This window comes from Takifugu rubripes, chromosome 4, assembly GCF_901000725.2.
Source record: "Takifugu rubripes chromosome 4, fTakRub1.2, whole genome shotgun sequence".
NCBI lineage: Eukaryota > Metazoa > Chordata > Actinopteri > Tetraodontiformes > Tetraodontidae > Takifugu > Takifugu rubripes.
The window spans coordinates 15,771,896-15,798,848 of NC_042288.1; the positions used below are offsets into that span (position 1 = coordinate 15,771,896).

Below are 26,953 nucleotides of genomic sequence, written 5' to 3' on the forward strand. Positions count from 1 at the left end.
TATCTTTTAATTGCACTTATACTAAAATATTTTAGAGAGAATTTTTAAACCGCCCGAGTTTAATTTGGATCCATAATCAAAACTCTAAACAGGAAATGGTGTAGAATACCCTAATTATTAAGATAATTGTAGTTTATTACTAATTATAAAGAATATATCCACAGCTGCAGATTAGGGAAGTGTCCCCGCTGTTGTCGGTTTTTATAACGAGCTTTAATAAAACCCTAAAACGGGTTAATACCAAACAGGCATGGAGATACGGCTTTGCGCATGCGCGTTTCCGTAACGGCTGAAGTGGCGACAGAAGCGTCGATGCAGCGCCTCCATGTGCTCACACTAACACAACCTGGCGGTAATAACTACACTTCGGAAGCTAAAAACATCTACAATTGGATTCAATCGTTGTGTCCTAATTTGAATCTGGGATGTCTCGACTCGTTAAAAAATCACCGTCTGTTTGCACGGATCTACCACTGGACACCACAGACAGTTGGAAGAAACTTCGAGTGCTTTTGCAGCTCTTGAAATCGTGTTTCGGTCCGAAAGGTAGACTAAAACTGCTCCACAACAGCATCGGAGGACACGTCGTTACCACCTCAACTTCCTCGGTTCTTCTCTCAGCCATCTCCTCCTCGCTGCCTCTCATCAATCTGATAAAAACCTCCATCCTCAACCACGTCGGTCGCTTCGGTGATTGTGGTTTATTTGCTGCGATCTTCTGTTTGACCCTGATTGAGCAAAGCAGACAGTCTGGGCTGAGGGGACGCGCTGCTGCCCAGCTCAATAAGCACCTGCTGGACCTGTGCACCGTTTACCTCCGACAGGAAGACTGCGGATGCAAAATGGAGCTGGGCTTTAACAGTAGCCATAATCTCACCACACTAGCCTCCAGTATCATCTCCAGTAAACCTGCGTGTGTACTGACGCAGTCGGAGGTTCTTCACATGAGCAAGCTGTCGGTACAAGCATTTCTGCTGACTGTTCCCTGCAGCAGCACAGGCGTTAAACTGGGGGAGACGGTGACAGTCCCTGTTGAGGGGCCACCTGTGAAGCACTCCGCAGTGTTCCCAGGCCTGCTAGTGGACATGCCTGACCTGCTCTCCTTAGATAACGCCAAGAGGCCTCATCTGCGCCCCCTCCGTGCTGTGGTGTTCAGCGCATCTCTTGCTGGGGATCTCTCCGACACTGGAGATGGTGTCATCGAGGTGCATGAAGGTGAAGACACGGACTCACAAATCCTGGATCGACTCCTGGAGCTCGGCAAACAAGTCGTTGAAGATGAGGTGAAGCTTTTTGTGTGCCAGAAGGTGGTGCACCCGGTCCTGCAGCAGTACCTGAGGAGTCAGGATGTGCTGGTGGTGGAGAGGCTGGGAGTCGCGCTGATGGAGCCGCTCCTGCAGCTGACAGGTGACGCAATGGCGGCGCAAAGTACAGAATTACAGGAGACTCCTTTATCTCATCTCGCTTGTTAGGTTCATTTTCTGTCTTGTATTGATTTATGACTTGCTATAGAAAATGCCATTGGTACAAATTATAAATTAAGCTGAAGATTCTGTCTGTTTTTGTGTTTTTAACTTTTCCCCTCCAAATTTACTTTAATCTTTTACTCCTCAATAAACTGCTAATAATATGTTAGTTTGACGTCTTCCCTGTTCACTTCCTGTCTGCTTTGATAAACAGGCGCTAATCCTGTGGCCACGTTACACACGCCCGTCCCCGCCGAGGCCTACGGAACCGTGCACGACCTCGGTATCAGACAGTTTGGATCCAAGAAAATGCTGCATTTGCTTCCAGCTGGGGAGTCGTCCATCTGCACCATGATGCTGTGCCACAGGAACGCCACCGTGTTGAGTGAGCTGAAGGTGCCGCTGCGGAGCATTCGCACTAAACAGCACTTTTTTAACCATTTAGACTTTAATCGGTGCCTTTTCTTTAAAGGTGGTGTGCCAGAATACAGAACATGTGTTGAGGCTCACCCTCAGAGACCCCTACATCCTGCTGGGGGGTGGCTGTACGGAGACCCACTTAGCCACGTATGTCAGACACAAGGTGAGGTCTGGACTTCATACCTGACCAGTCAAGTATTATTGTTCCCACCTTTTACGGTAAAATCCTGCTTTTAGGTCTCGGGTCAGCTCACAGAGACCGCGGCTGCACTTGGCTGCTCTCAGGAAGAGTGTCTTCTGGGCCTGGAGGGATTCTGCCGCTCCCTGCAATCTGTTGCCATGGCACTGGAGCACGACGGTGGGAGTTCCGCGATGGACTTGACGCATGCTCACCACTGGATTCTTCCTGCTGATGACATGAGAGAAGAGGTCGAGGACACCCTGGGTCCCTGCAGCTGTGGCCTGGTGGAAGGTGGCCCCAATAAACCCAAAACCTATCTGAGCACCAAAACCCCAGCGTTCTCACCTGGGCCACCGTGTGCAGACGCCATGGCGCAGCCGCGTGTCCTCGACTCCTTCACAGCAAAGATCAATGCTCTGCAAGTTGCCGTAGAAACCGCTAACCTCGCGCTGGATGTACGATTCATAATCCAAGACATGAACTAGCAGGACGTGAGTGTCAGCTCTGCTCAGTAAACCCAGGAAACGGAATATCGCTGCAAATCTATGATTTGACCCTTCAGAGGTGTTCTGAGGCCTCCAGAAGGCACCGAGCGCTCTTTGTCTTTTCTCAGGTCATTTTGGTTGCTAGATGTTTGTTAGCGTGTGGTTGGAAATAGGTTGATCTGTTATTTTATGGAACCAGGGGGCTGCGGGGTAGCAGAGCCACTCCATTATCTGCCCTAAGAGGTCGGCATCAGGAGCGTATCTGAACAGGCCTCCAGCAGGTCACGACACGCACGCACGTTGGAGCGATGAAAATTAGCCAAGACGAAGGAATTCTGACCAGTTTTTTCCTCCTGTTACGCGAGACAGAATTTGTGTCGAACTAAGATGAGGAAAAGCTTTAGTGTGCTATAGTCACATAGTTAAGCCACTTCCAAAGGTTAAGTCTCACTCAAAAATAAACATTCAAACATGAAAGGATAATTAACTGCTAATTAACCGTTGAAACCTGTTTCCCCCAAACAAATCTCAATTTTTTACATATGAAATCCTTATATTTTGAGTACAATTGACATTTTATATCAGATGCATATTTAATGTCGAAGCTAAGACATTTGCAGTTTATTTTCAGGCATTTTACTGTTATTAATTTATATCACATTGTGACATTGTGGCTCTGCCATGTCATCAGAAAGGTGGCTTCATTTCCTCACGCCCTTTTATTCTGGGCTTATTTTAAGCTTCTCCACCCACATTCCTTAACTAAGACAGAACCTGACTGGGCCTGGACGGCTGTTTCTCTGGCCGGTACTGGTGTTGGAGCCATTAAACGTTAGCGGAACCGGACCACAGGACTCGGATTGGTCATGAATCTGGGGTGGTTTAAAAATGAGGTTAGATGGCTTTAATTTCAAATTTTATTCTTTTTAAACACAAAGAAATGAAATGCAGTTAGTTGTTGTGGTTTTTTAAAAAAGAACACCAAAGCAGACACATCTTCAGTACATTTTACTTGTATTGTAACATGAAACCATGGCCTCATCAGAAGAGCCTTTTGGGATGCTTTATCAGAGGAACCTGAGATCAAAATAAGTCATTTTGGGATGTGGACGTTCTGGTTCTCTAATAATAATGAAGCCAAATCAAGTTCTAAAGAAACATGAACAGTGTTAAGGTTCAGCCTTTGTCTCGCTACAAGAATGAGGTTAAAAAGAAGAGCAGGTAACAGTTGGTGCCGTTGTGAACTTCTGAGACAGAACCGGACGTTAGAACAGGGGGAAGTACCAGTAGGGAGAGATTCAACACCAAAAAAATCCAACACATTGTTCTCATAAGACCAAAAGTAAGAATGACTCTTAGATGTGCAACAGTGATAAAAGGCACAGTGTGTTTCCTGTAAATTAAGATCCGTCTGTGCCCATCTGGATCAAAAAGGTTGGATTTTGAACTCATTGTCAAGAAGATGTTAGACAACTGCATTTAAAGGGAAAACTCCAGCTGCAATTTACCACCAGAAATAAGGAAAATACAGATAAATGTTTAGGAAAATGCAGATAAATGTTTAGGATAATGCAGATAAAGGTTAGGACACTATTATGATGATCTCTGATGACACTGGGCAGATGCTGGAAAATGTCCCAGCAATCGCCAACATTAATGTCAGAGTCCGACGACACTGGGAAACGAGTGTTAACTGGATCTGGGGAACTCGTGAGAATCAGAATCTAATAAAATAATTTAAAAAACCAACGATAAAAAACCCAAACAAGCGTCTGGAACAACTGATAACGTCGGGTATGAACTCTATTTCTGGGACAGAAGCATCGGCCTTGTTCTCTGTACTTTTAAAGCTACCAGATTATAACTGGGAGATGGAGCGACGCTGCGTGCCACACCGGGTGCTCCAGGTGTCCCTGGTGCACCCGGTGTGGCACGCTTTGTTCACTGCTTTGTTCATTTCTACAGTACATGAGCAAATATCATCACACCTACGAACCTCACTTCATAAAGCAAAGAGATAAAAGCAATCATAGATATATTTGATGACGTTTTGGTTCTGAACCCAGCGGGTTCGTTTTTGGGGTGCAGCCCTTTGATCCCACCTGCAACACGAGCATCAGAACGTTTAAACGTTCAGTGGAGTTTCAGAGTCCAGAAGCTCACGTCCAATGCTGCAGGGCTTCCATTACAATTTGGACTTTCTACTGTTTCTCTTTTCTGAGGCAAATTCCATAAATATGGGGTTTCTGAGGGGTTTTAAAAAATGGTTCCGTTTCAAGTCTGATGATCAGGGCAAAATGACAGTAACTCAATGTAAAACCATCTGAACTAATATGCACGCTCCCCAAATATCTCTTCCAACCATTTGCTCCTTTATTTCTTCACAACTGCATTCGAACATCAACTCAAAGCTCAAGTTTTCAAAAGAGAAGAGCTGAGAGGGAGAGAAGACGGGATTGGCTTTACGTGTCTAGGTCCTTCCTGCAGAGTGGGCAAGAGTCAGGCGCTGTGTGTGTGTGTGTGTGTGTGTGTGTGCGTGTGTGTGTGTGCGTGGTCGGCGGGGGGCTGGATCAGCTCATGGCGATATATTAAGGGCACCTGCATGAGTCGACCTCAATGAACGTAGAGCGCCCCGGCAGCGTAGCTCACGGAGCTCTGTTCCCAGTTCCTGCACTGTCCCGACTGGGCGTAGTTGAGGAAAGAGAAGTTCATGTCTAAGCCCGACTTCCTCAGCTCCGCCACAGCCTGCGAGACAGCAACAGCACAAAGGTGGTTGGATGTAGCTTCTTAAAGCATCGAACATAAAGCCGCTCGTCTGCCGTCTGAAGCCTCTTTGGGATTTGAACCTCCCCCAAACATCCACAAGCTTCTGGCTGAACTTTAACTTGGCTACAGATTAGTGAAGGTCACCCAAATCTGATCCTCGCTTGACCTCTTGACCTTCAGACATGTTCTCTTCAGCCCAGCGGGGAAATATTTACGCCCCGTTCATCGATGACCTTTGAACTCGACGGTTCAATAATGAATTCTGTGATATTGAATCCTTTTTTTTATGATCGCCACTATTGTGGAAACGTTCAGGAGCAAACGCAGAGTCATAAAAAGGAGCTAATTTCTCGTTTCCAACTGCGCTCACCCACTGAAGTTCTGGTGCACTTACGTTTAGCAGCACTCCGATCGGATGGCGTCCACAGATGGTGTTCCGGTACTTTTTGATGTAGTTGCTGAAGGACGGAGGGTCCAGCTGCTCTATGATTCCCATCCCCTTCACAGGCACAGAAATGACCACTTTTAGCACCTCAAACATCTACTTCCTGGTGGGAACGTCATCGTGCCATCTGCTGTGTCAGGTTACCATTTTATCCAGATGCTCAATAGACCTGTAGATCTCCCCTTGAGATTCATCGTAGTACGTGTAGTGGAATCGATTACCTTGACAGAACAGACGGGCATCAGAACACCGCAGCCGGACTGTGGCCCGCCGCTCCCAAACCAGACGCTTACGTACCCCAGTGACAGAAGTCGGAAGAGATGACGAATAAGTTGGAAGGGTCTGCCAGGTATTTGCTGAGCAGCTTCCCGTATTCGTGCTCCTTGTTCTCACTCAGAGCGCCCACCAGGATGGGGACGATACTAAAGTCGTCTTTACGGCTGCAAAGTCAGAGCAGTTGGCGTCAGCACGCTGCAGAACTCTCGAGGTCGTGACAGGACCAACACATTTGGATCTAAGGTCTGAGTTTAGAGCAGCGCTTCTCAAATAGTGGGGCGCGTCCCCCTGGGGGGGCGCGGTGCGATGCCAGGGGGGGTGCGTGTGACCCCGGAGGACATGTTTTTTTTGCCGTACTAGAATAAAGTGTAATTGCACATCCCACGCGCACACACCACAGAGCAAGAGACAGGAAGTGCAGTGAACAAACCACCAAGAGACCATGAAAAAATACTTAACAGTGATGAAAAGAAAGGCGGAGAGAGACGGAGATAATGAGACATACGAAAGTCTCCCGAAAGCTCAGACGAGGAAATATGACGAAGCATTTATAGCGCTTGGCTTCACTGCGACTACGGTGGGAGACGAGGAAAGACCGGTGTGTTTACTGTGTCTAAAAATGTTGGCAGGACAGCATGGAGCCAAATACATGAAGGCCTCACTTAAAGACATTACACCCCAGGCACGCTGATAACCCTAACCCTGGTTAACCCTAACCCTGGTTAACACTAACCCTCACTTAAAGACATTACACCCCAGTCACGCTGATAACCCTAACCCTGGTTAACCCTAACCCTGGTTAACCCTAAACCTGGTTAACCCTAGCACTAACCCTAACCCTGGTTAACCCTAACACTAACACTAACCCTGGTTAACCCTAACCCTGGTTAACCCTAACACTAACCCTAACCCTCACTTAAAGACATTACACCCCAGTCACGCTGATAACCCTAACCCTGGTTAACCCTAACCCTGGTTAACCCTAGCACTAACCCTAACCCTGGTTAACCCTAACACTAACCCTAACCCTGGTTAACCCTAACCCTAACCCTGGTTAACCCTAACCCTCACTTAAAGACATTACACCCCAGTCACGCTGATCAGCCGCTTGAGTTTTTTCGGCAAAAACGTGCCGAATATTGGCAACAATCATCCCGGTTTGGTCTATATTTCTTTCTTTTTTTGTTTTCTTTAATATTAATAAGGATACAATGTTATGCAGAGGTGTACTTATAACAATTTCATAGACAAATGATACTAATTATAGTCACGGCGGGGGGGCGCAAAATGTTTTCTTCTTCCTAGGGGGGGCGTAACAGAAAATAATTGAGAAGCACTGGTTTAGAGGGACGCCACGCAGGTTTTACCTCTCCATGGCTTTAGCAGTGTAAGGCAAGTGCATCTCAATACTGTGCTCGTCTTCGTCCGTCTTTATATTCATCCGATCGAACAAACCGGTTTTCCAGAGTTCAGCATAAACTGAAAGACAGACGCCACATTTACAGCCTTCGACTGCATGATCAGATCGTGTGTGTGTGTGTGTGTGTGTGTGTGTGCGTCTGACCTTTCTGGTCAATTCTCATATCATAGAGAGGCGTTCTATAGATCTCTGCAGACGAGAGCGCGCAGCAGGTCAGGTGCACGTGGTGTGAAGGTCCCAGGATAAACACCCTGCGGCTGAAGGGCAACACGTCAGCATCACGTTCTGAAGGCGGACTAGAGCGGCTTTTATCTCCGCTAACATCTGGTCAGAGAGAAGAGTGGAGGACTTACGTGACAGTGGGATCAACCTGCTTGTAGGCGTGAGCCGCACAAGCGCCGCAGTAAGAGTAGCCAGCGTGCCTACAAACAGAGACATGTCAACTAACACGGAGGTCCTGAGATGTTCCAACGGGCTTTATTCATGCTCACGGTGCTATGATTGCTCGAGCGGGTCTTCTTTTGGAGTTTGCTTTGGAAAGCCAGTCTTCCAGTTGTGCATTCAGCTGGGATCCTAAAGACAGAGCAGATACACTGACTTTAATCAATAAAGGGATTTGAACTCCAACCTGATCTCAGCCAACCAACAATCTGCTTGTCTTGACGGTCTAGATCTCTCTGATCTGAATCAACCTGATTCATTTGGAGGTTATTAGTAAAGCTGTCAGTGGTAAAAAACGGTGGAGAAAAGCTTGTTAGGGTCCGAGTCTATGACGCACAACAGTTGTTACGGTTGTTAACCCTTTTAGACACATTCATCCAAACAGGGTCTCCTCAAGAAGACTGACGCGGTGCATAGCGGGTCAACACAAGGCTAGTCCAGATGTTCAGCACCAAAACTGAGGGAACATGGAATAAAAGTGAAGGCGTGGAGATCTGGAGGGGAAAGTCAGTTCTTTAAACGCAGCTTGGAGATGCGATGGTGTCGAACCCTAACCCGGTGCAACGCCGGTAAAGGGGGTGCAGGGGCCGGCTGGCTGAGGGCCACAGCAGCCGGACACATGTTCCATGACAGCGAGTTATTTTTGCACTTCATTCGTGCCAGTCAGCATTCGGGGGAGGAAAACTACCAATAAAACTACCTGTCAAGAGCTGTCATTCCGAGGAAAAGGGTCGTCCCTAGCAACAAAGCAGATAGGCCAGGAAGTTGGGCAACGTTAGCCAAGTTAGCACATACAGACCACATTATTGACCGTCAAAGGACAGCCTTGACTTGGTTTTCAATCATTCGGGAGGATCTGCTGAGTAAGCCTGACTTCATCTTGAGCCAAATGGGATGACGGGATGAGGCTGTCAGCAGCGGCTAAATGTGAGCCAAGACAGCAGACTCCTCGGATCGATTATCGAGTGTTAAAGCTCTGCTGACATCTCTCCCGAAAATAGCGGTCCTGCTAGGCTGCTGTCTGGGAACACGAAGACGTCAAAACGACACCATGACGACCACAAAACAAACTAGAAACAAACACAATTCCCGCAGCTAGCATAACGCATGCTAACGAGCTGCAATGGCAATTACCCGAGGCAGAGTACCAGCTGCCGGAGTGACTCGCTTCTCTGTATAGCCCGGGTTTGGACATCTTGGTTCCCAAACCACCTATCTTGGTCTGCTTAGCTTCTGTCGGGCGAAGGCGAAGTGAAGTGGCCACTGCCAATGAGGGTAAACCTGGAGAAGAGGAGACGACTGCTAGCTAGCGTTAAGTTGTCCAGACAAAGACCCGGTGGAGAGAGCCAGCTGGGCTAATGTTAGCTCTTCCGTCCGTCGGTCGTCGCGTCGCTGTCGGTGAGAAGTTTGCTACCGTCAGCGGGACGATCACAGATTTAATCCCCACCGCAACCAAACGTTTATTTAAGAATTGTGTGAACCAGCCTGAGATTGTGTCACAGTCGAAAAAGTGAGATATGCTGGTTTGTCCAGGGATGGAAATCAGATGCGGAACGTCAGTATCGGGATTTTTTTTTTTTAATGACGTCAAGTATTTTGATTGGTTATTCGATTAGCCGGTGAAAAGTGATTCGCGGACGGAGGCGGGGGCGTTTCTACAGAGATTACCGGGTCACGAAATTTACGGTTTTTTAATCTGGAATCTGAAATGAACACCGTTACGTCAGTGACTATTCTATCATGTACCCGAGAATATTGGGATTTATTCGAACGAATTCCATAATTTTGAAATGTCATCATGTCTAATCCATATATTTATCTTATTTATGTTTTTTCCAATAAAACTGCTATTTTAGCTCCAAAATCGGGTGCCATCAAATGCATTTGATTATCAGACTTAAAGACCTTATCTACTAGCCGTTTGCAGGTACGAGAAACGTGTGGTTTTATCGTGTTTGTCGGGGATCCACCTAAATAGAAACATTATTATAATTTTCCTGACTGGACTCATAATTAAAGCCAAAATTGTAACCGTAAATTCTGTCCCGTTTATTTGACAATTCCGGCGGAACTGGTGTGGGGGACGGAATTGTAGGGGACACAGGAGCAACCAGAAGCTAGTAACGGAGTTGGTGTTATGGTGAGTCTGTGGCAATATTTGCAACGAGAAGTCGCTTCAAATACTACAGACCTCGGTGCCATTTGATCGTAAATGTCATTTAAAGGCAACATTTTGACGTGTCATTCGAAAAAACTGACTAGTTCTGCGTGACAAGCGAGAACAAAGCGACAGCAACGACGGTGTAGTTCCAGCCAAAATGAACGCAAGTAAAAACAAGGACAGCGGGGAAGTTATTAAAAACTACCACCAGCAGGCGTTTGAATATATTTCAAGAGCACTGAGGATCGACGAAGACGATACAGGTTTGGGGATTTTTTTGCCTGGTGGTGTTATTGATTTGGTGTTGACAAACAAGCCTCCCTCTGGTGGCAGGAGAGAAGGAACAGGCGGTGCAGTGGTACAAGAAGGGGATCGCTGAGCTTGAAAGAGGCATTGCAGTGGAGCTCACCCGAGGAGGTAATGACCCAACCCTAACCTAAATATGCAGCTGATGTACGTATGGCCTCTCTAAGCAGCATGGCTTGTTTGCAGGAGATCAGTATGAACGAGCGAGGAGACTTCAAGATAAAATGATCACCAATCTCAGTATGGCAAAGGATAGGCTCGCCCTCTTAGGTCCGTCTCCTGTTTGATGCTGCACAGGTTTTCCCTGCCCTCTGTGTGCTTGAACCCATGTGTTTGTTTTTCAGAGTCAACACTGGAATCTAAAAAGAGTAGCGTTCCTCGACAAACCCCTAACCATGTTGTTCCACAAGCAAAAGGGGTACCGAAAGGTCAGCCTGCACCCAGAGGTGCCGGCACCAACCGGTCTCTCACCTCGGTCCGGCCTGCCTCCAGATTCACTGACTTCAAGGTGAACTTAACTTTGGGGTCTTTAGTTGTATTGAAGTTTCATATTTGCCTATAATTCGAAACCTTTGCTAATATTGCTCACTAAGGTCTCCCCACAGGCAGGAAAAGATCAAAATGGGAAAAATTTAGCCGTAAAAGCGCCAAGGAGGGACATGAAAAACTTTAAGAACGTGGACAGCAAATTGGCCAGTTTGATTCTGAATGAAATTGTTGAAAGGTATTTTTTTTACCACATTGGCATCTGTACATTTTACGGGATGTTGTATTCGAAGGAAAATGTTGTTAACTTTTCCTGTGTGAAATGCTTTATAGTGGAGCATCTGTATCATTTGAAGACATTGCTGGGCAGGAACTTGCCAAACAGGCCCTCCAGGAAATCGTCATCCTTCCTGCCTTAAGGCCAGAGGTGATCTCAATCTGACACTTGGTCTGCTTTATTTTTTAAATCGTTTGGTTAATTGATGTTTCCTATTCCTACCTCCAGCTGTTTACTGGTCTCAGAGCTCCAGCACGTGGCTTGCTATTATTTGGGCCTCCAGGGAATGGGAAAACAATGCTGGTCTGTTCTTCTAACCATCACATTTAACCACATCAGACTGTGCTTTGTTTTAAATAATAATGGCCGTTTCTTTTATAAGGCCAAAGCCGTCGCAGCAGAGTCAAATGCGACGTTCTTCAACATCAGTGCTGCCAGTTTGACCTCCAAATATGTAAGAGCACATTTATGCGTCTATGTTGAGGACCAGGGCTTCGTGGCACAGCGCTAACCTTTCCTGTCTGCACCTTCACAGGTGGGAGAAGGTGAAAAACTTGTGCGAGCGCTTTTTGCCGTGGCCAGAGAGTTACAGCCGTCCATCATCTTCATCGGTTTGTGTTGCTGAACTACAGCGTCAACTACATGCTTCAGAAATGTCACCCCACAAGTCTCCTCAGACTCCTTGTTTTCCATTCAGATGAAGTCGACAGCTTGCTGTGTGAGCGGCGCGAAGGAGAGCACGATGCTTCTCGCAGATTAAAAACCGAGTTCCTCATCGAGTTCGACGGGGTAAGGGCAGTGGTGGCAGCTACAGCTGCAGCAGCTGTGGCAGCTACAGCGGCGGTGGCAGCTACAGCTGCAGCAGCTGTGGCAGCTACAGCGGCGGTGGCAGCTACAGCGGCGGTGGCAGCTACAGCAGCGGTGGCAGCTACAGCAGCGGTGGCAGCTACAGCAGCTGTGGCAGCTACAGCAGCAGCTACAGCGGCGGTGGCAGCTACAGCAGCAGCTACAGCGGCGGTGGCAGCTACAGCAGCAGCTACAGCGGCGGTGGCAGCAGGCAGCAGCTACAGCAGCTGTGGCAGCTACAGCAGCAGCTACAGCGGCGGTGGCAGCTACAGCAGCAGCTACAGCAGCTGTGGCAGCAGCAGCTACAGCAGCTGTGGCAGCAGCAGCTACAGCAGCTGTGGCAGCAGCAGCTACAGCAGCTGTGGCAGCGGCAGCAGCAGCTACAGCGGCGGTGGCAGCTACAGCAGCAGCTACAGCAGCTGTGGCAGCTACAGCAGCAGCTGTGGCAGCTACAGCAGCAGCTACAGCAGCTGTGGCAGCTACAGCAGCAGCTACAGCAGCTGTGGCAGCTACAGCAGCAGCTACAGCAGCTGTGGCAGCTACAGCAGCAGCTACAGCAGCTGTGGCAGCTACAGCAGCAGCTACAGCAGCTGTGGCAGCTACAGCAGCAGCTACAGCGGCAGCGGGTCTCAGTTTCTCTGCATCTTCTCTGCTCATCTTCTGGTGCTGATTTCACACTTGTCTCAGGTGCAGTCTCGAGGGGACGATAGGGTTCTTGTAATGGGAGCAACCAACAGGCCGCAGGAGTTGGATGAAGCTGTCCTGAGGTACTTGATTCAACTCGTTTGGACACATTGTGATTTTCCTCCCTGCCTAGATTTTTACCTCTCGTTTAAACCCTCCAGGCGTTTCCCAAAAAGGATTTATGTGGCGATGCCAGATACAGAGGTATTTTACCACAGTTAGCCTTTGTTAGCCTTAGATTGTAAACAACAGTCAATAAGCTGCTACAGGATATAACTCTTGTGCTTCCAGACCAGGTTCACACTGTTGAAAAATCTCCTGGGAAAACACCGGAATCCACTGAGTCAAGCTGAGCTGTCCTCCCTTGCAAAGTGAGTGGACATTCACACATATTTGATGTGCTGTGTCTGCCTATGTGGTGCTTTTTTAAGTCTCATTTCTCTGTTTTGTAACTCTTTGTAACAGAAACACCTCAGGATATTCAGGAAGTGACCTCACATCGTTAGCTAAAGATGCTGCACTCGGTCCAATCAGAGGTGGGTTATGTTCCTCCCGTCACCACACACATCAACCTTCCCCTCAAGCTTATTTCTGATCATTTGAAATTCCACTTTTTCAGAGATGGGACCAGAACAAGTGCGAAACATGTCTGCTAGCGAGGTAGTGTCGACATCACTCCTATTTGTGTTCATGGGCCGCTGCTGACACCTGCATTCACCACTTTATTTCTCATTAATCTGACAGATGCGCAACATCCAGATGAAAGATTTTGAGCATTCTCTGAAGCGCATCAGGCCCAGTGTGAGCCCAGTGACCCTCACGTTGTACGCCAGATGGAACAAGGATTTTGGTGACACAACAGCATTTTAAATTGTATATTTGACTCTACAGATTCAAGATGTAAATAGCACAAAAATGTCAAAACCTGCATTAGACTTTGGACTTAACTTCAATAATGTACAAATCTTCCAGCGTTTCAACATAAAGTAGGTTATGTTTTTATTGCTGGTAAGATTTACCTTCACTGTATTTTACACTCCAAAATAAAACCGTCTCACTACTTGAAACTACATAAATTATTCTTTAGAATGTCCTAGAACATGACTATTGTCCTCTGGTCCGAAGGAGGAGTGTTTTCCTGCAAATCTTTAATTGCACTTCTATTACCAGATGTATTGTTTGATGGTACTGAACCATCAACTGTACACATGAAAGACTGATAACAGCTGGGAGATTTGGTGCTTTTGTATTATTTGAATATTCATCTTTTCCCTTGATGCTTTCCTGATCATTTTGTAGATAGAAATAATTTAATTGGATCTTAAAGGTGAAGCTTATGGAAAATATATGGCTGTAGTGGACACAGCGCTGTTCTGACGTCTAAATAAAAATGTTGATTAAAGTTGTGGGTGGTTTTTTTTGTAAATTTGCACAATCAACCTCACTTTTAAACTTATTTGATCCTACAGTTTGAACCATATTGTGACTTGAATTAGTAACCAATTTGGTAACCAGCTCAAAAACCCCAATAACTTATGGAGGCTAAACCTGAATGTGGCTTCATCCGGGGGAGAAGCTCTGGCTCGAGCAGCCTGGACCTCTGTTACTGCTCCATTCTGGTCGGTAGAGGGCGCTGCTCCGCAGCTTTTTACCTGTTCTGGCCTCTTGTGAAAAGATTGAGGTAAACGTAGCCTGAAAAGGCTCCACTCTTCAGTCAGTTCAGACAAGCTCAAGAAGATCCATTCATTATTATTCTAGGTTCTGCTTCAGAATAACCAGAAACCCCTTCCAGCAGCTGCGGTAGCTTCCTAAATGCTTCTGGCCAACTTTTATTTCGGTACACTTGAAGTTCTTCCACTGGGAACATCAGGCTCCCACGCCAACTGCCCTCCGCCCCTCCTGCCTCTGGTCAGATGGTGGTTGGGCCTGTGGGTTCCCATGCCAGCAGCTGGCCTCATCTGGTCCTGCATCTGCATTCAGACTTTTCCCCTGAATCTGATTTCCGCATTTCTAGATGTTATCACAGAAGTCTATAAAAACTATCCCAGCATGCAAAGCGGCGGCGACGGCGGCGACCAACCTCTGGTTTGTGCGCCGTTCGGAGACAGATGTTTGAGGTGTGTGTTTCCCAGCTTGTCTGAATTGACTGAAGAGCGTCTGCTGTCACGAAGGCTTGGCCAGGTTTTCCTCCCGCTCAGCATAATTAACATGTCCGCTGTGATGGATCGTTACAGAACCAACTCACTGTGATGTGCAGGAGAAGCTGAAGGTGATGGAAGACCAAGCATGACTGAGGTGGTTCCAACCCTGCAGGTGATTGACAGGTCCCCAGCTTGGGTGCGTGTCAGGGCTCTGGGCCTCCACAGTGCTTCATTGATGCCGCATCCCCTCCAGGGAGACGGATCGGGCCACCATTTGATACCTCGGTGCTGTATCCCACCCTGGGCAGAGGAGAAGAAAGATCAGCAGTGAGGACCTCAGGCCCACCGTGTGTTTGGTCCAGCAGGTCTTTATTTAAACACCAGGACGGAGGCTGGGTTCAACTGGATTCTTCTTATTCACGTTTGCCAGATTAATCAAGAACCTGGTGGTAGGAGAAACCACCCAGCAGTGGTGCGTTGGGTTTAGGAAGAGTTTGGTGTTTCCCTCTGAGGGGAGAGATTTCTCTCTGAATCCTGAAGGGGGGTCTGTGGGTTCTATGAGTTTACTCTGTTAGATTCCTCAATCCATCTTTAGCAATTACAGGTTGAATGTAACCCTCAGCAAGTCACACTGTGTGTGTGTGTGTGTGTGTGTGTGTGTGTGTGTGTGTGTGTGTGTGTGTGTGTGTGTGTGTGAAATTTTTTACCCCAATGAATTCAAAATATTACGTTTTTTTATATATAAAAAGCCAGAAAAACACAGATCAACCCTGTTGACCAAGGTTAGTACTTGTTAATATTGTTCACCATCTATATATTATTACATTATTGCTCTCCACTTTCTCCAGGAAGAACTAAAATGAAGCCAGCTGAGGGGTTTTCCTCCATCGAACGGTCGCCACCTGCATCGCTACCGTGACAACCGCATCTAATTTGGGAGGCGAGCTCCATTTCGTGGGCTGTAAAAGTGAAGCAGCGGTGTTTTTAAAATGTTTAGCGTGCATGTGCATAACCAGCAGGGAGGGATTCTTTCAGGCCACAGACCCTCAGAGGGTTCCTGGTGCTTCCCGATGTCTCCTGCACCAGCCGACAGCACAAAGCTGTCAAAGACGAAGGTGGACAGGAGGAAGCCGGCGCTCCGTCGTGCCTGCACACGACCGGAAAAGCCAAGAATCTTTCTGAGCCGAACCTTCCCATTATTAGCTTAGCTTAGCGCTAGCAGCAGCAGCAGCAGAGTCGCCGTGTCCTGGTGGACCAACCAGGGACGTGGGGAGAGGCTCCTCACAGGAAGCTGTTGACAAACGTCCTCTTGGTTGTGCAAACATGAGGACGTCCAAGCGAGGTGGACGTGTCGAGACGTGGGGACCGTGTTTGGGGCGCCGCAGGCCGCCTCCGCTGCATTCCTGCTCAATGGAAAGGCAGCGTCATTCCGCATTTTCACAAGAACGATCCTTTGTCCCCTCGGCCTTTATCCCCCCTCTGTTGGCCCGGGGTCGTTCATGTGAGGGTGACCTCTGACCCCCGGCAGGGCAGCAACAAAGACACGACCAGCAGCAGCAGCCAGCCATCATCCATCCATCATCATCCATCATCCATCCATCATCCATCCATCCATCCATCCCTCCATCCATCATCCATCCATCCATCATCCATCCATCACTCCATCCATCATCCAATCCATCCATCCATCCATCCATCCCTCATCCATCATCCATCCATCATCATCCATCCCATCCATCCATCCCATCATCCATCCATCATCCATCATCCATCCATCATCCATCCATCCATCCTCCATCCATCCATCTCCATCATCCATCCATCATCCATCCATCCATCATCCTCCATCCATCATCCCATCCATCCATCATCCATCCATCCCCATCCATCATCCATCATCCATCCATCCATCCATCCTCCATCATCATCCATCATCCATCAGCCATCCATCCATCCCTCCATCCATCATCCATCCATCCATCCATCCATCCATCATCCATCATCCATCCATCATCCATCCATCCATCATCATCCATCCATCATCATCCATCCATCATCCATCCATCCATCATCCATCCATCATCCATCCATCCATCATCCATCCATCCATCCATCCACCCATCATCCATCCATCCATCATCCATCCATCATCCATCCATCCATCCATCCATCCATCATCCATCCATCCATCATCCATCCATCCATCCATCCATCCATCATCCATCCATCCATCCATCCATCCATCATCATCCATCCATCCATCCATCCATCCATCATCCATCATCCCTCCATCCATCCATCATCCATCCATCCATCCATCTCCATCCATCCATCATCCATCCATCCATCCATCCCCCCATCATCCATCCATCCATCCATCATCATCCATCCATCCATCATCCATCCATCCATCCATCCATCCACCTCGTCCATCCATCCATCCATCATCCATCCATCCATCATCCATCCATCCATCCATCCATCCTCCTCCATCCATTCACATCCATCATCCAGCCATCCATCCATCCATCCATCATCCATCCATCCATCATCCATCCATCCATCATCATCCATCCATCCCGTCCATCCATCCATCCATCATCCATCATCCATCCATCATCCATCATCCATCATCCATCATCCATCCATCATCCATCCATCCATCCATCATCATCCTCATCCATCATCCATCATCCGTCCATCCATCCATCCATCCATCATCCATGGTATATACGAGGACTTTAGAAATCAAAGTCTTCTGGACATGATTTGCCTTGACAGGTATTTTGGAAGTCAAGGAAATTCCACATTCCTTTCCTGGCCGTGGAAATCAAATATAAAGCGAGCGGAGTAAATGGATCGCAGACTGGAGCGTGATGTTGTGCATCCTTCGGCAATTATGTGGAAAACTCTCACAGAATTTTGATTTTCTCTTCTTATCCAGCAAATAAGGGTTCATTCTTGCATGACATTAACTTCCACCACGCTGGAAAGGTTACGCAGAGGTTTAGCTTCATGATGAGATTTCAAAGCAGAGCGTCTTGGCAGTGAGCCCAGGAAGAGGCCTGGAGCGCCGCACCGTGTCCCACAGCATCACCACATCACCTCTATCCTGTTCAGTTGTCCATTGGGACACCTGAAGGAAGCAGAGTGGTTTCTGACTGTCAGCGGTGGGAAGAACCAGCCGGACTCCTGACTCCTGACCGGGCTGAAGGCGTAACCTGGAAACTCCGTCTGGTCTTCCAAGGTCTTCTTCTCGTGACCACGGGCTGTTCACCAGGATGATGGAATGGAACACTGATATGGGATCATACGTATCTCATCTCATCACAGCTTTGAAAACTGACATGGAAATCAGCTTTACGCATGAGATGATCACATGATTAATGTATGTTGGCGCTTGAGTCCATGAGGAACAGGAAGAAGCTTGTTGGAGACTGAAGAAATCTACTAGCCCAATTAATCCCCCCTAGTGGGCCTACTGGTGTAATTAAGAACAGGAAAGACAACAATCAAAGGTTGCAGAGACGGTTAGCACGAAGGATCCAGGAATGTAACGATGTGACTCTGTTGAGAACGCTTCCAGAGAGCTGCCAACATCTGCCCCATCAGAGCAGGGCTGGTAAACAAAGCATCATGTGGATGGTATTTTAGGCGTAATTGCAGATGGTGCCAGGTGTTCAGCAGATGAGCGAGTCTGTACAATCTGTCGTAGCCGGTATGTCGACCAGGTGGGGAGCCTGGCACGGCCTCTGGAGGCCGAGCCTCTGCCAGCGAGAGGAACTTAATGTGTAAAGATCTGCAGGACATTCTTAAAAGGTTCTTAGTGCAGTCCGGTGACCTCCTGTCAGGCACGGGTCAACACATCCACCCTGACGGAGCTTCAAGACCAACGTGGTTGTTGGCTGGGCTTCTTAAGGAGACTTGAGATGTTAGGGTGATGTGACTTTGATCCTTCATGACAGGTCCTGGTGCGGGTGTGTCAAAGTGCACGAGACTTGGGGGGACAGTGGCGCTTCTCTGAAGAGTTCTATGGAGACCTTTGACGTGGTAGCTCATCAGGTTATCAGGCTCCTGCAGCTGTAGCCCAGAGAGCAACTAGGACACTAATCTCCACGATCCCTAGAGGGCCTGTGGAGGGAAGGCAGGGTCTCATTGGATGGGTAATGTCAGCCAGGCCACACGGGCCAAGCGGCAGTCCAGTCCTGCCAGCTCCTCCAAGCTCCAGAGGTCAGAATGGTTGCCAGGCAAAGTTGCCAGAACCTTCTGAATGAACGAGCCTTTCATTTATAGAAGAAGAAGCTGAAACGTGAACCCTGCAAATAAAACTGGTGCAATTAAAACTACTGTCAGGATGAGGGCAAACCGCACGAGACACTGTCCACAGCCACCTCTGAGCTGGTGTCGGAGAGGTTTCAATCATCTGTTGTCGTTCCTCCACCCAAAGAGGATGTCGGTGTCCTCTCCCAGCCAACCGGACCTGCAGAGGTGTGTTCATTTCCAGCCCACAGAGGGCCGACTGACTGAACACCAGTTACCTGAGACAACAAACAGAACCCTGAAGTGGGTCTGCTGCCCAAATAAATGTTTGCATGCGGTTCTGGGCCAAAGATCCGGAGCCACAAAACCGATCTTCCTCGCTCAGCGGCCTCCAGGCACCGCCCGTGTTCAGCCTGTTCTGGGGAGGATGCAGGAGGGGTTCCAGAAGAGGGTCCAGCCACTTTGTTCTGCCTGGGAATAAAGGAAAGGCAACTGTGCTAATCATGCGTTCAGCGTCCTTTAGATTCTTTTCCAAGGGGCAGATTCTGCTGCTGCCAGGACAGAAAGCTGTTGAGGTGCAGGGGGATGCGGAGAAACACTCCGGCCTTTGTACCAAAGTCACTGCACCAACGGAGGAGGGTCAGAAATGTTTGACTTATGTGGAGCCTTTCACAAATCTCAGCGACAGGGTGTCACTCTGTCCAGGCGTAATATCCTCATCCTCCACGTACCCGGAGGAGCTCCGACTACACCGATCTCACATTACTGCGCAACCTGTCCGAAAACCTGTAAAAATGAGCTTTTTCATAAGAAAAAGAGCAAAAACCTTTTTTTTTAATGCACCAGCAAGAGTTGTGCAATAGGATGAACAGTATAATAAGCTGAAGGTGTCGACTGGCAGGAAAAGCAGCACAAATGGGCCAGAAGCTGTCAGCTGATGTTACTGTGAAGCGCTTCGAGCCCTCTGAGGTGGAGGTGTGAACATGCTGTCAGCAGGCAGCGGTGGTTTCTAAGGTTTTGTTGTTGGACCGGTGCCATTTCCACCTGCAGGCCAGCTGGACTTTGCTTTAAACCAGCCCACTGGTTCAGAGAAGAGTCCTGGTCCCGACTTTGGTTGTCGTTGCCTGGTCAGAAGATACAGACAGGATGGATTTCTAAGGGAAGGATGAGAATGACCCGTTGTGAAGATGTTACACACACGACCCCGAAATAAGTGAGCGGCCTTTTAACCCTCCAAACCCTCCCTGTGTGTCCTTGTTAGTGTCCTTGTGTGACCTGGTGTGTGTCCTCTGTGAAAGAGGCTTTGTTGCTTCCACGCGTCTTCCACGCGCCCCCACGACAGAATAAGTGTGTGCTTACTGTGACCGTAACGTGCACGCCAAATCTCACGGGCACATGCCGAGCAGGACTTAAGCCAATCACGATGCTGTCGGATAACATGCAAACTCCTTAGCATCGGTACAGCACACGTGCTCCTGCGCTGCACCTAACACACACACACACACACACACACACACACACACACACACGCACACACACACACACACACACACACGTGGAAAGGTGCTGATCTTTTTTGCAAACCTCTGATAACAGCAGGATCGTTGGTGACCTTTGACCCGTTAGCTGCGGCAGCTGCTGTGATGTCATCGCTGCAGAGGTCTGTGATAAAGCAACACAGAATGAGAGTAAACACAACGAATTTGGCTTTTAAATTGACGTGAGCAGCTGTTGCTGTACGTGATGCACTCGCTTGTGCTGCACCGCACAGGGGACGCTAGTTCAGCAACATGCTAAAGCTAAAATGAGATTTCAATGCGCTTCAGTCCTCCTCAGGACGGCGCACAAAGAAAGCTCTGGCGGCTGAAGCTGTGTCGTGTGTCCCGGGGCCAAGGCGGGGGCTCTCCCTGACTGGCTTCAGTGTTCAGCGCTGGACGGGTGACAGTCAGGGGGGGTCAGAGGTTCACTGTTCCTTCAGCTCCGTCGCTCTCTCTGGAGCGGCTTCCAAGGACTCAGAGGAAGAGTTTGGTGAGGAAGACTGGGAAGCACCACAGCATCTGGCAGCCCGTCCCTCCACATGCCGAGGACAGGCAACAAGGTGTGCACTGTGATGGAAAAACACAGACTGGGGGGGGGGCTCAGGTTGCCCCTGTGGTAGGTTTTTGCTACAGAGAAGCTCACTGTGAAGAGGAGGAGGGTGGAGGAAGGACGGCGTGGGGCAATAATGAGTGCACGCACAAGAAGGGACGTTAAATGAATAATACAGGTTAGTCTCCAGTAATAAACATCTTGTTTTTAAGAATAAAGTAATAAATGACATGGGAAGGCTGCACTGCCACAGGGTGTCACATGACAGTACAGTTGTCTGTTCACATCTGCTCACCTGAGCTCACACCAAGCTAATTAGATTTAATACCCTTCATGTCCTGGAGCCCTACAGTCGAGCATTTTAAAATGGAAGTGATTAGAGGGAAATAGAGCGCGTCCCTGGGGAGCGGGTGTCGCCCCACCCAGGTGCAGCTTTACCTGCCAGCTCGGAGCTCCTTTTCATCCGGGGTTCTGCTTCCGCTCACAAATGTACGAAGCTCCAGCCTGCAACAGACATCAGGGAGCAGCTTGTGTCCTCGGACAGGTTTAACAAGAGCAATAAAACCACATTTTAAACAAACGGTTGTGATTTGAAGATTCAAACTTTAAGACAGTGAACCTGAACAGATCCTCTGGGATCACGGTTGCATCCGTAAACATTTTGCCGTTGGCTTAGATTCCCACCCAAAATCTCGATCTGCTTAGTTGTTAGGAAATAGACAGGATTAGCGGTGGTTGGGACGGTCAGGTATTAGCGAGCGCATCTAAGCTGGATTTAAAATGAGTTTACCAGTGGAGCGTACTGGTGCGCCGGCCCAGTGGCTGCTGCAGAGGGACCGGAGGGGATTCATGCCGCGGCATCCACGCTCAGGCCATGGAACAAATGTTGAAGCGCATCCCTGTGAAGGTTGTGAATATTCCCTGGAGGAATAACAACCTCAGCACGCTGCATGTGGATCCTCCGCTGTCTGAACAAGGAGAGACCTTCATCGGAATCTACCTGCTGGCTTTGGGTAGGTCAGCCATCGTCACGGCCCTTCTTAAAAATATCAGTGTGTTTCAGACAGAGGAGGGATCCTCAGAGAGCGATCCCAGTGATGCAGCGTTCATTTAATGATCCTTTTACATCAAAACCCCATCATAAAAAGAGGTGATGCAGGTTTATGGGGTGTGTTGTGTCGGCAGGATGGCTGTCCTGGTTCGGCAACACCTTGGTGATCTTTGTCCTGCACAGGCAGCGGGCCTCGCTCCAGCCTCCAGATCTGCTCACTTTGAATCTGGCCATCTCCGACGCCAGCATCTCCGTGTTCGGATATTCCAGAGGGATCCTGGAAATATTTAACATCTTCAAAGATGACGGCTATTTGATCACCTGGATCTGGACCTGCCAGGTAACAGCCGGGCAGACCTGAGACAAAGGCTCTTTTTTAAGTTTTTACCATTCTGGATATTAAATCGTTTTGTGCTGAATACGAACGTTTATGACGCTTCCTAAGCCCATCCCAGTTAATGAAGCACTATACAGGAATTTGCTTGTGTGTGTGTGTGTGTCTGCATTAGGTGTGTGTGTGTGTGTGTTTCTGCATTAGGTGCGTGTGTGTGTGTGTGCGTGTGCGTGTGTGTGTGTGTGTGTGAGGGATTATGCTAGTAGCCATGTGTGCGGGAGGTTAAATCTATAATAAGACTGGCGCCTCAGAGGCCTTTGAATGGCAGAAAGTCTTGGCGTCTTGAACCTTTTGTGCTTTTTGTGTTTTTTGTGTTTCTGATCAGTGCAAATGAAATTCCATCAAACGGCGCCTGCTGCCGTCTTCTCCGACGTGCTCATTCCGTCTCTCCCCAGCAGCATCTATTGAAACTGAATAGTTTTCATACTTGGGTTTGGAACCCAGCCAGGCCATTTTTCTTGCTCAAGGCTAGCTACAGTATAGCGGCGGCGTCTGCGTTACAGCGAGCTAATGAAAGCAAGCTTGTGTAAACAGAACGTTCTGAGTCCGCAGAGAGCTAACCACAACATGGGAGACGTTGTAGCAGAGGACTTAAATAGGACTCAGATTCATGACCTCATCCTTCAGACATCCAATCTCAGGTTTTCAGGTGAAGCAGAAATATTATGACAGCGCTACGCCCCGCTCGTTTCACCTTCCCCCGTGGGTGGAGGGAGGGAGTGTCAGGAGTAAATAAGAGGAAGGCAAGAGGTGACAGAGGCAGAGGGAAGGTGAATGAGACAGGCATGAGAGAAGCATTAGCAGATTACTGCAGGGAGCATGATGGGACATGAACCAGCAGGGCAGATCTCCCTGTTCGCTCTGGTTCGCACCCTACAGGGCAGGAGCATATTCAATTACGATTACATCTTTGATGTTGGAAAAGAAAAAGAGGAATAGAGATCCAAGCATTTTTCTTGAAACGGAAAGGTCATGTCGTGTGTCTGCTGTAATTATGGTCCATTAATAAATGAGTAATATTGGCCTGCAGGTTTCAAACATGATGTCTAGACACCAACTCTTCATCCATCTGGCAAATGTAAGGCTGTCAAGAAACATGATGACTGGGGCTAATGGGATCAGGACTAAGGAAGATCAACTAAGTAATCACTAAGAGGACCTTAACTGATCCATGTCACCTGGAACTGGCACAGCAGGGTGCTTGGTGTCGCGCTCTTGGCCCGAGAGCCAAGGCCAGTGGGGTAATTCCCTTTAACAAGAGCCATGATTAAAAGATAATCTCCCCAAACACGGAACTCCATCAAGCTGTTGGAAATGAATAACAGCCATAATGAACGTTTCCGTTTTAATTTCCGGATCCCGCAGGAGCCATCGGAGGAAATATCCTGCGTCTGGAGCACGTTAGTAAAGAAATGAGGACGAGCAGAAAAGGCCGAGGGGGGTTGACTCGCCCCCGTGTGGACGCAGGACTCAGCGGCTCTGCTCTGTGCTCCCCAGGTGGACGGGTTCTTCACCCTCCTCTTCGGCCTGGCCAGCATCAACACCCTGACGGTCATCAGCGTCACCAGATACATAAAAGGCTGCCACCCCAGCAAAGGTCAGAGCCAACGTCTCGGGCGTAAGCCACTCTGCGTGCTCACATTCCAGCAGTTCTTATCTGTCAGGAAAAGAGTGTTTTTCAGTGCTAATGAGGCCCTATTACTCATTTCAGCTGTGAAAATACCAGCACAGGTCTCCACCAGTTCCATTTACATTTCACCAACATGTCATTAAGTTCATTGGAGGTGACTTTCCCTATTTTGGGGTGTAACTGATGCCAAAGAATGTCTTAATTACGCAGAAATTAGCCTCTGTCACGCGCACAGGGCTGAGCGTCCATATTTGTGGTTGTTTGTGGCGGCGTGTGAACCGCACGCGGGTCCGACTGGGTCCGACTGGGCTTCACGGGACCGAACAAGCGATGAATCTCTGAGCTCCACGTCAGGTCGAACCTCAAATGCAAACAATAATCTTTGGGTTGCAGCAGCAGATGATGGTTGCACATTAATTAGCATACACACACACACACACACACACACACACACACACACACACACACACACACACACACACACACACACAAATAACAGCCAAAACCAGGTTGGAATGATGCAATCATTGATGTTCTTTATGTCGAGTGCAAAACTTGGATAACAAACTTTCCTTTTGGCTACGGTTGATGTGGGAAAAGAGTCCGTTGTTCATCAAATGTCAGTGTGGACGTTCATCACAGGGAAAGAATTCCGCGTCGTCCACTGTCAGCGTTTAACCTTTCCAAAGTCCCAACATTGTTCTCCATGTGTCCCTGCAGCCCACTGCCTCAGCATGAACACCATCTGTGTGTCCCTCCTCTGCATCTGGACCGGGGCAATGTTCTGGTCCAGCGCTCCGCTGCTGGGCTGGGGCAGCTATACAGGTCTGTTCCGACCCGGGAACGTCGCTGCAAATCCGAGCTCTTGTTCTCAACTGAGGGTTTTGCCTTCTCTTAGATCGAGGTTACGGCACGTGTGAGGTGGACTGGGCCAAAGCCAACTACTCCACCATCCACAAATCCTACATCATCTCCATCCTCATCTTCTGCTTCTTCATCCCTGTTATGATCATGCTCTCTTCTTACGTCTCCATCATCAGAACTGTGAAAAGCACAATGTCGGCTGGCGGCTTCCTCAGCGACCGACAGAGGAAGGTGGAGAGAGACGTGACGAGGGTGGGTTCTTAAGGTTCTAATTGGAACCGTTGGCTGGAAAAGGAAAACCTGTAAAGCTCCTCTCACATCAGTCCCGACCTGACAATTGCTCCCTCATGTTCCTCCAGATTTCCATTGTGATCTGCACGGCTTTCATCATGGCCTGGTCCCCATACGCGGTGGTTTCCATGTGGTCCGCCTGGGGCTTCCACGTGCCGAGCACGACCAGCATCGTCACCCGTCTCTTCGCCAAGTCGGCCAGCTTCTACAACCCGCTCATCTACTTCGGCATGAGCTCCAAGTTCCGTCAGGATGTGTCTGTGCTCCTGCCGTGCGTGAAGAAGCGCAGAGAGGTGGTGCGCCTTCAACACTTTAAAAACATCAAAGCCAAGGCTGAGGCTCCTCCCCCGCCTCCATCACTTCCTGTCTACAGACAGAAAGAGAAATATGTCATTGAAGAGCCCAAGTTGGCCCATGAAAGCGATTCTGGGGTCAACAGCCCCCCTGAAACTCCCCCGTCTGAGGTCCTCCACGATGAGCTGCCCTCGCATGTAGAAACCTCAGAGTACTGGATCGACAGACTGTGAGGAGCCCCCCCCACACTGGAGAATCTTTTTGTATTTTTGGTTTTACGTGTTAATGAACCTTCTGTGTGACTCGTGAATAAATCATTTTCTGAGTCGAGTGGACTTCAGGATGCTTCTGTCCATAAGAGACGGCAGGAGACACCTGCAGATGCTAAACGCTCCACTGGAAGCACAAAGTGGCAGAAAGGTGCTGCTGCACAACTCCAGATGATGCATTTAAAGCCCATTTAAGCCAGGACGACCTGGGTTTGGCTTTAGTTGATCTCACCACGGCTTCCTTGTGGTTTGTGTCTTCGTATAAATCAATATCTAATAAATGTTGACATGATGATAAATTGAACTGAAGTCTGATGACGGATGGGGAGTATTTTTCAAGAGGGAGGAATTCATCATGTTTCTTATCGGCTCATTTCCACACCAACAAAATCAGGTTGAAACAAATATTTTAATTAAATAAGGCGTCCTTCCTGCTCTCGTTTCACAAAAATGAGGAATCCACCGCGCTTTCATGGGTGCGGTGCACTTTAATCTGTTGACAAGCTTTCAAACCAATGTCAAAGTTTGACAGAGACATGAAGCTGAAACTGCACCTGATCTTTTGCCCCCCCTAATTACCTGCGAATAGTCGAGATTTAATCACAAAGATTCCTGAGGTTGTCTCTTCATTTCCACCGAGATGAGCTCTTGGATCCAACCTTAGGGAGCAGGTGTGAGGCTGTGGCCCCCCAACACCCGCTGGATGCGGCCCAACTGTGAGTTAGGGTGTCGGGTGGAGAGCTGGACCTGTTGGGACAGTCCACGTTTAGGTTAATGGCGTCAGTATTATAGGATAATGTCCTGTACTATAGTGCAGCTAGAAGACTACAGTGTAATTTAAACTTGGTATCAGATGTATACGCGGGCTGGAAAGACAGTAAGAGGATGCGGCGGTGCGTCGGTGCGCTCTCAGGATTTTGCGCGCCGCCGCGCTGGCCCCGGGCTACTGGTCTCCCTGGGTGCAGAGCTGGGTGAGAGACTGAAGTGGGACGGGCAAAAAAAGGAAAAGTC

General features: G+C 48.5%; 4 protein-coding genes across 6 annotated transcripts; 3 read left to right on the forward strand and 1 right to left on the reverse strand.

Annotated features, from left to right (window-relative positions):
* The first annotated feature begins 279 nt into the window (after nt 1–279).
* mkks (MKKS centrosomal shuttling protein) lies at nt 280–3,029 on the forward strand. The gene is made up of 4 exons (XM_003964238.3): nt 280–1,407; nt 1,681–1,862; nt 1,939–2,049; nt 2,124–3,029. Exons 1-4 carry the CDS (start codon nt 426–428, stop codon nt 2,550–2,552), a joined length of 1,704 nt encoding a protein of 567 aa, XP_003964287.2. The 5' UTR covers nt 280–425; the 3' UTR covers nt 2,553–3,029.
* Nucleotides 3,030–3,529: 500 nt separating this feature from the next.
* Nucleotides 3,530–9,427, reverse strand: memo1 (mediator of cell motility 1). The gene is made up of 9 exons (XM_003964233.3): nt 9,035–9,427; nt 7,951–8,032; nt 7,813–7,881; nt 7,604–7,716; nt 7,407–7,518; nt 6,061–6,203; nt 5,908–5,984; nt 5,713–5,817; nt 3,530–5,297 (listed from the first exon to the last, which is right to left on the reverse strand). Exons 1-9 carry the CDS (start codon nt 9,093–9,095, stop codon nt 5,166–5,168), a joined length of 894 nt encoding a protein of 297 aa, XP_003964282.1. The 5' UTR covers nt 9,096–9,427; the 3' UTR covers nt 3,530–5,165.
* Nucleotides 9,428–9,932: 505 nt separating this feature from the next.
* Nucleotides 9,933–14,062, forward strand: spast (spastin). Of its 3 annotated transcripts, none has more exons than XM_011603515.2 (17): nt 9,933–10,040; nt 10,163–10,324; nt 10,395–10,478; nt 10,554–10,637; nt 10,712–10,875; nt 10,961–11,091; nt 11,187–11,280; nt 11,359–11,433; nt 11,513–11,584; nt 11,666–11,741; nt 11,828–11,919; nt 12,664–12,743; nt 12,822–12,864; nt 12,952–13,031; nt 13,126–13,196; nt 13,280–13,320; nt 13,405–14,062. In XM_011603515.2, the coding sequence occupies exons 2-17, from the start codon at nt 10,219–10,221 to the stop codon at nt 13,528–13,530; spliced, it is 1,419 nt and encodes a 472-aa protein (XP_011601817.1). In that variant the 5' UTR covers nt 9,933–10,040; nt 10,163–10,218; the 3' UTR covers nt 13,531–14,062. The 3 variants fall into 3 exon arrangements, with proteins under 3 accessions (XP_011601817.1, XP_011601816.1, XP_029691018.1); XM_011603514.2 differs by having other exon boundaries at nt 9,952–10,040; nt 10,126–10,324; XM_029835158.1 differs by having other exon boundaries at nt 9,966–10,324; nt 10,973–11,091.
* Nucleotides 14,063–22,023: 7,961 nt separating this feature from the next.
* Nucleotides 22,024–26,006, forward strand: LOC101067510 (opsin-5-like). The gene is made up of 6 exons (XM_011617028.2): nt 22,024–22,162; nt 22,335–22,540; nt 24,092–24,191; nt 24,945–25,049; nt 25,123–25,340; nt 25,448–26,006. The coding sequence occupies exons 1-6, from the start codon at nt 22,024–22,026 to the stop codon at nt 25,904–25,906; spliced, it is 1,227 nt and encodes a 408-aa protein (XP_011615330.2). The 3' UTR covers nt 25,907–26,006.
* Nucleotides 26,007–26,953: the final 947 nt, after the last annotated feature.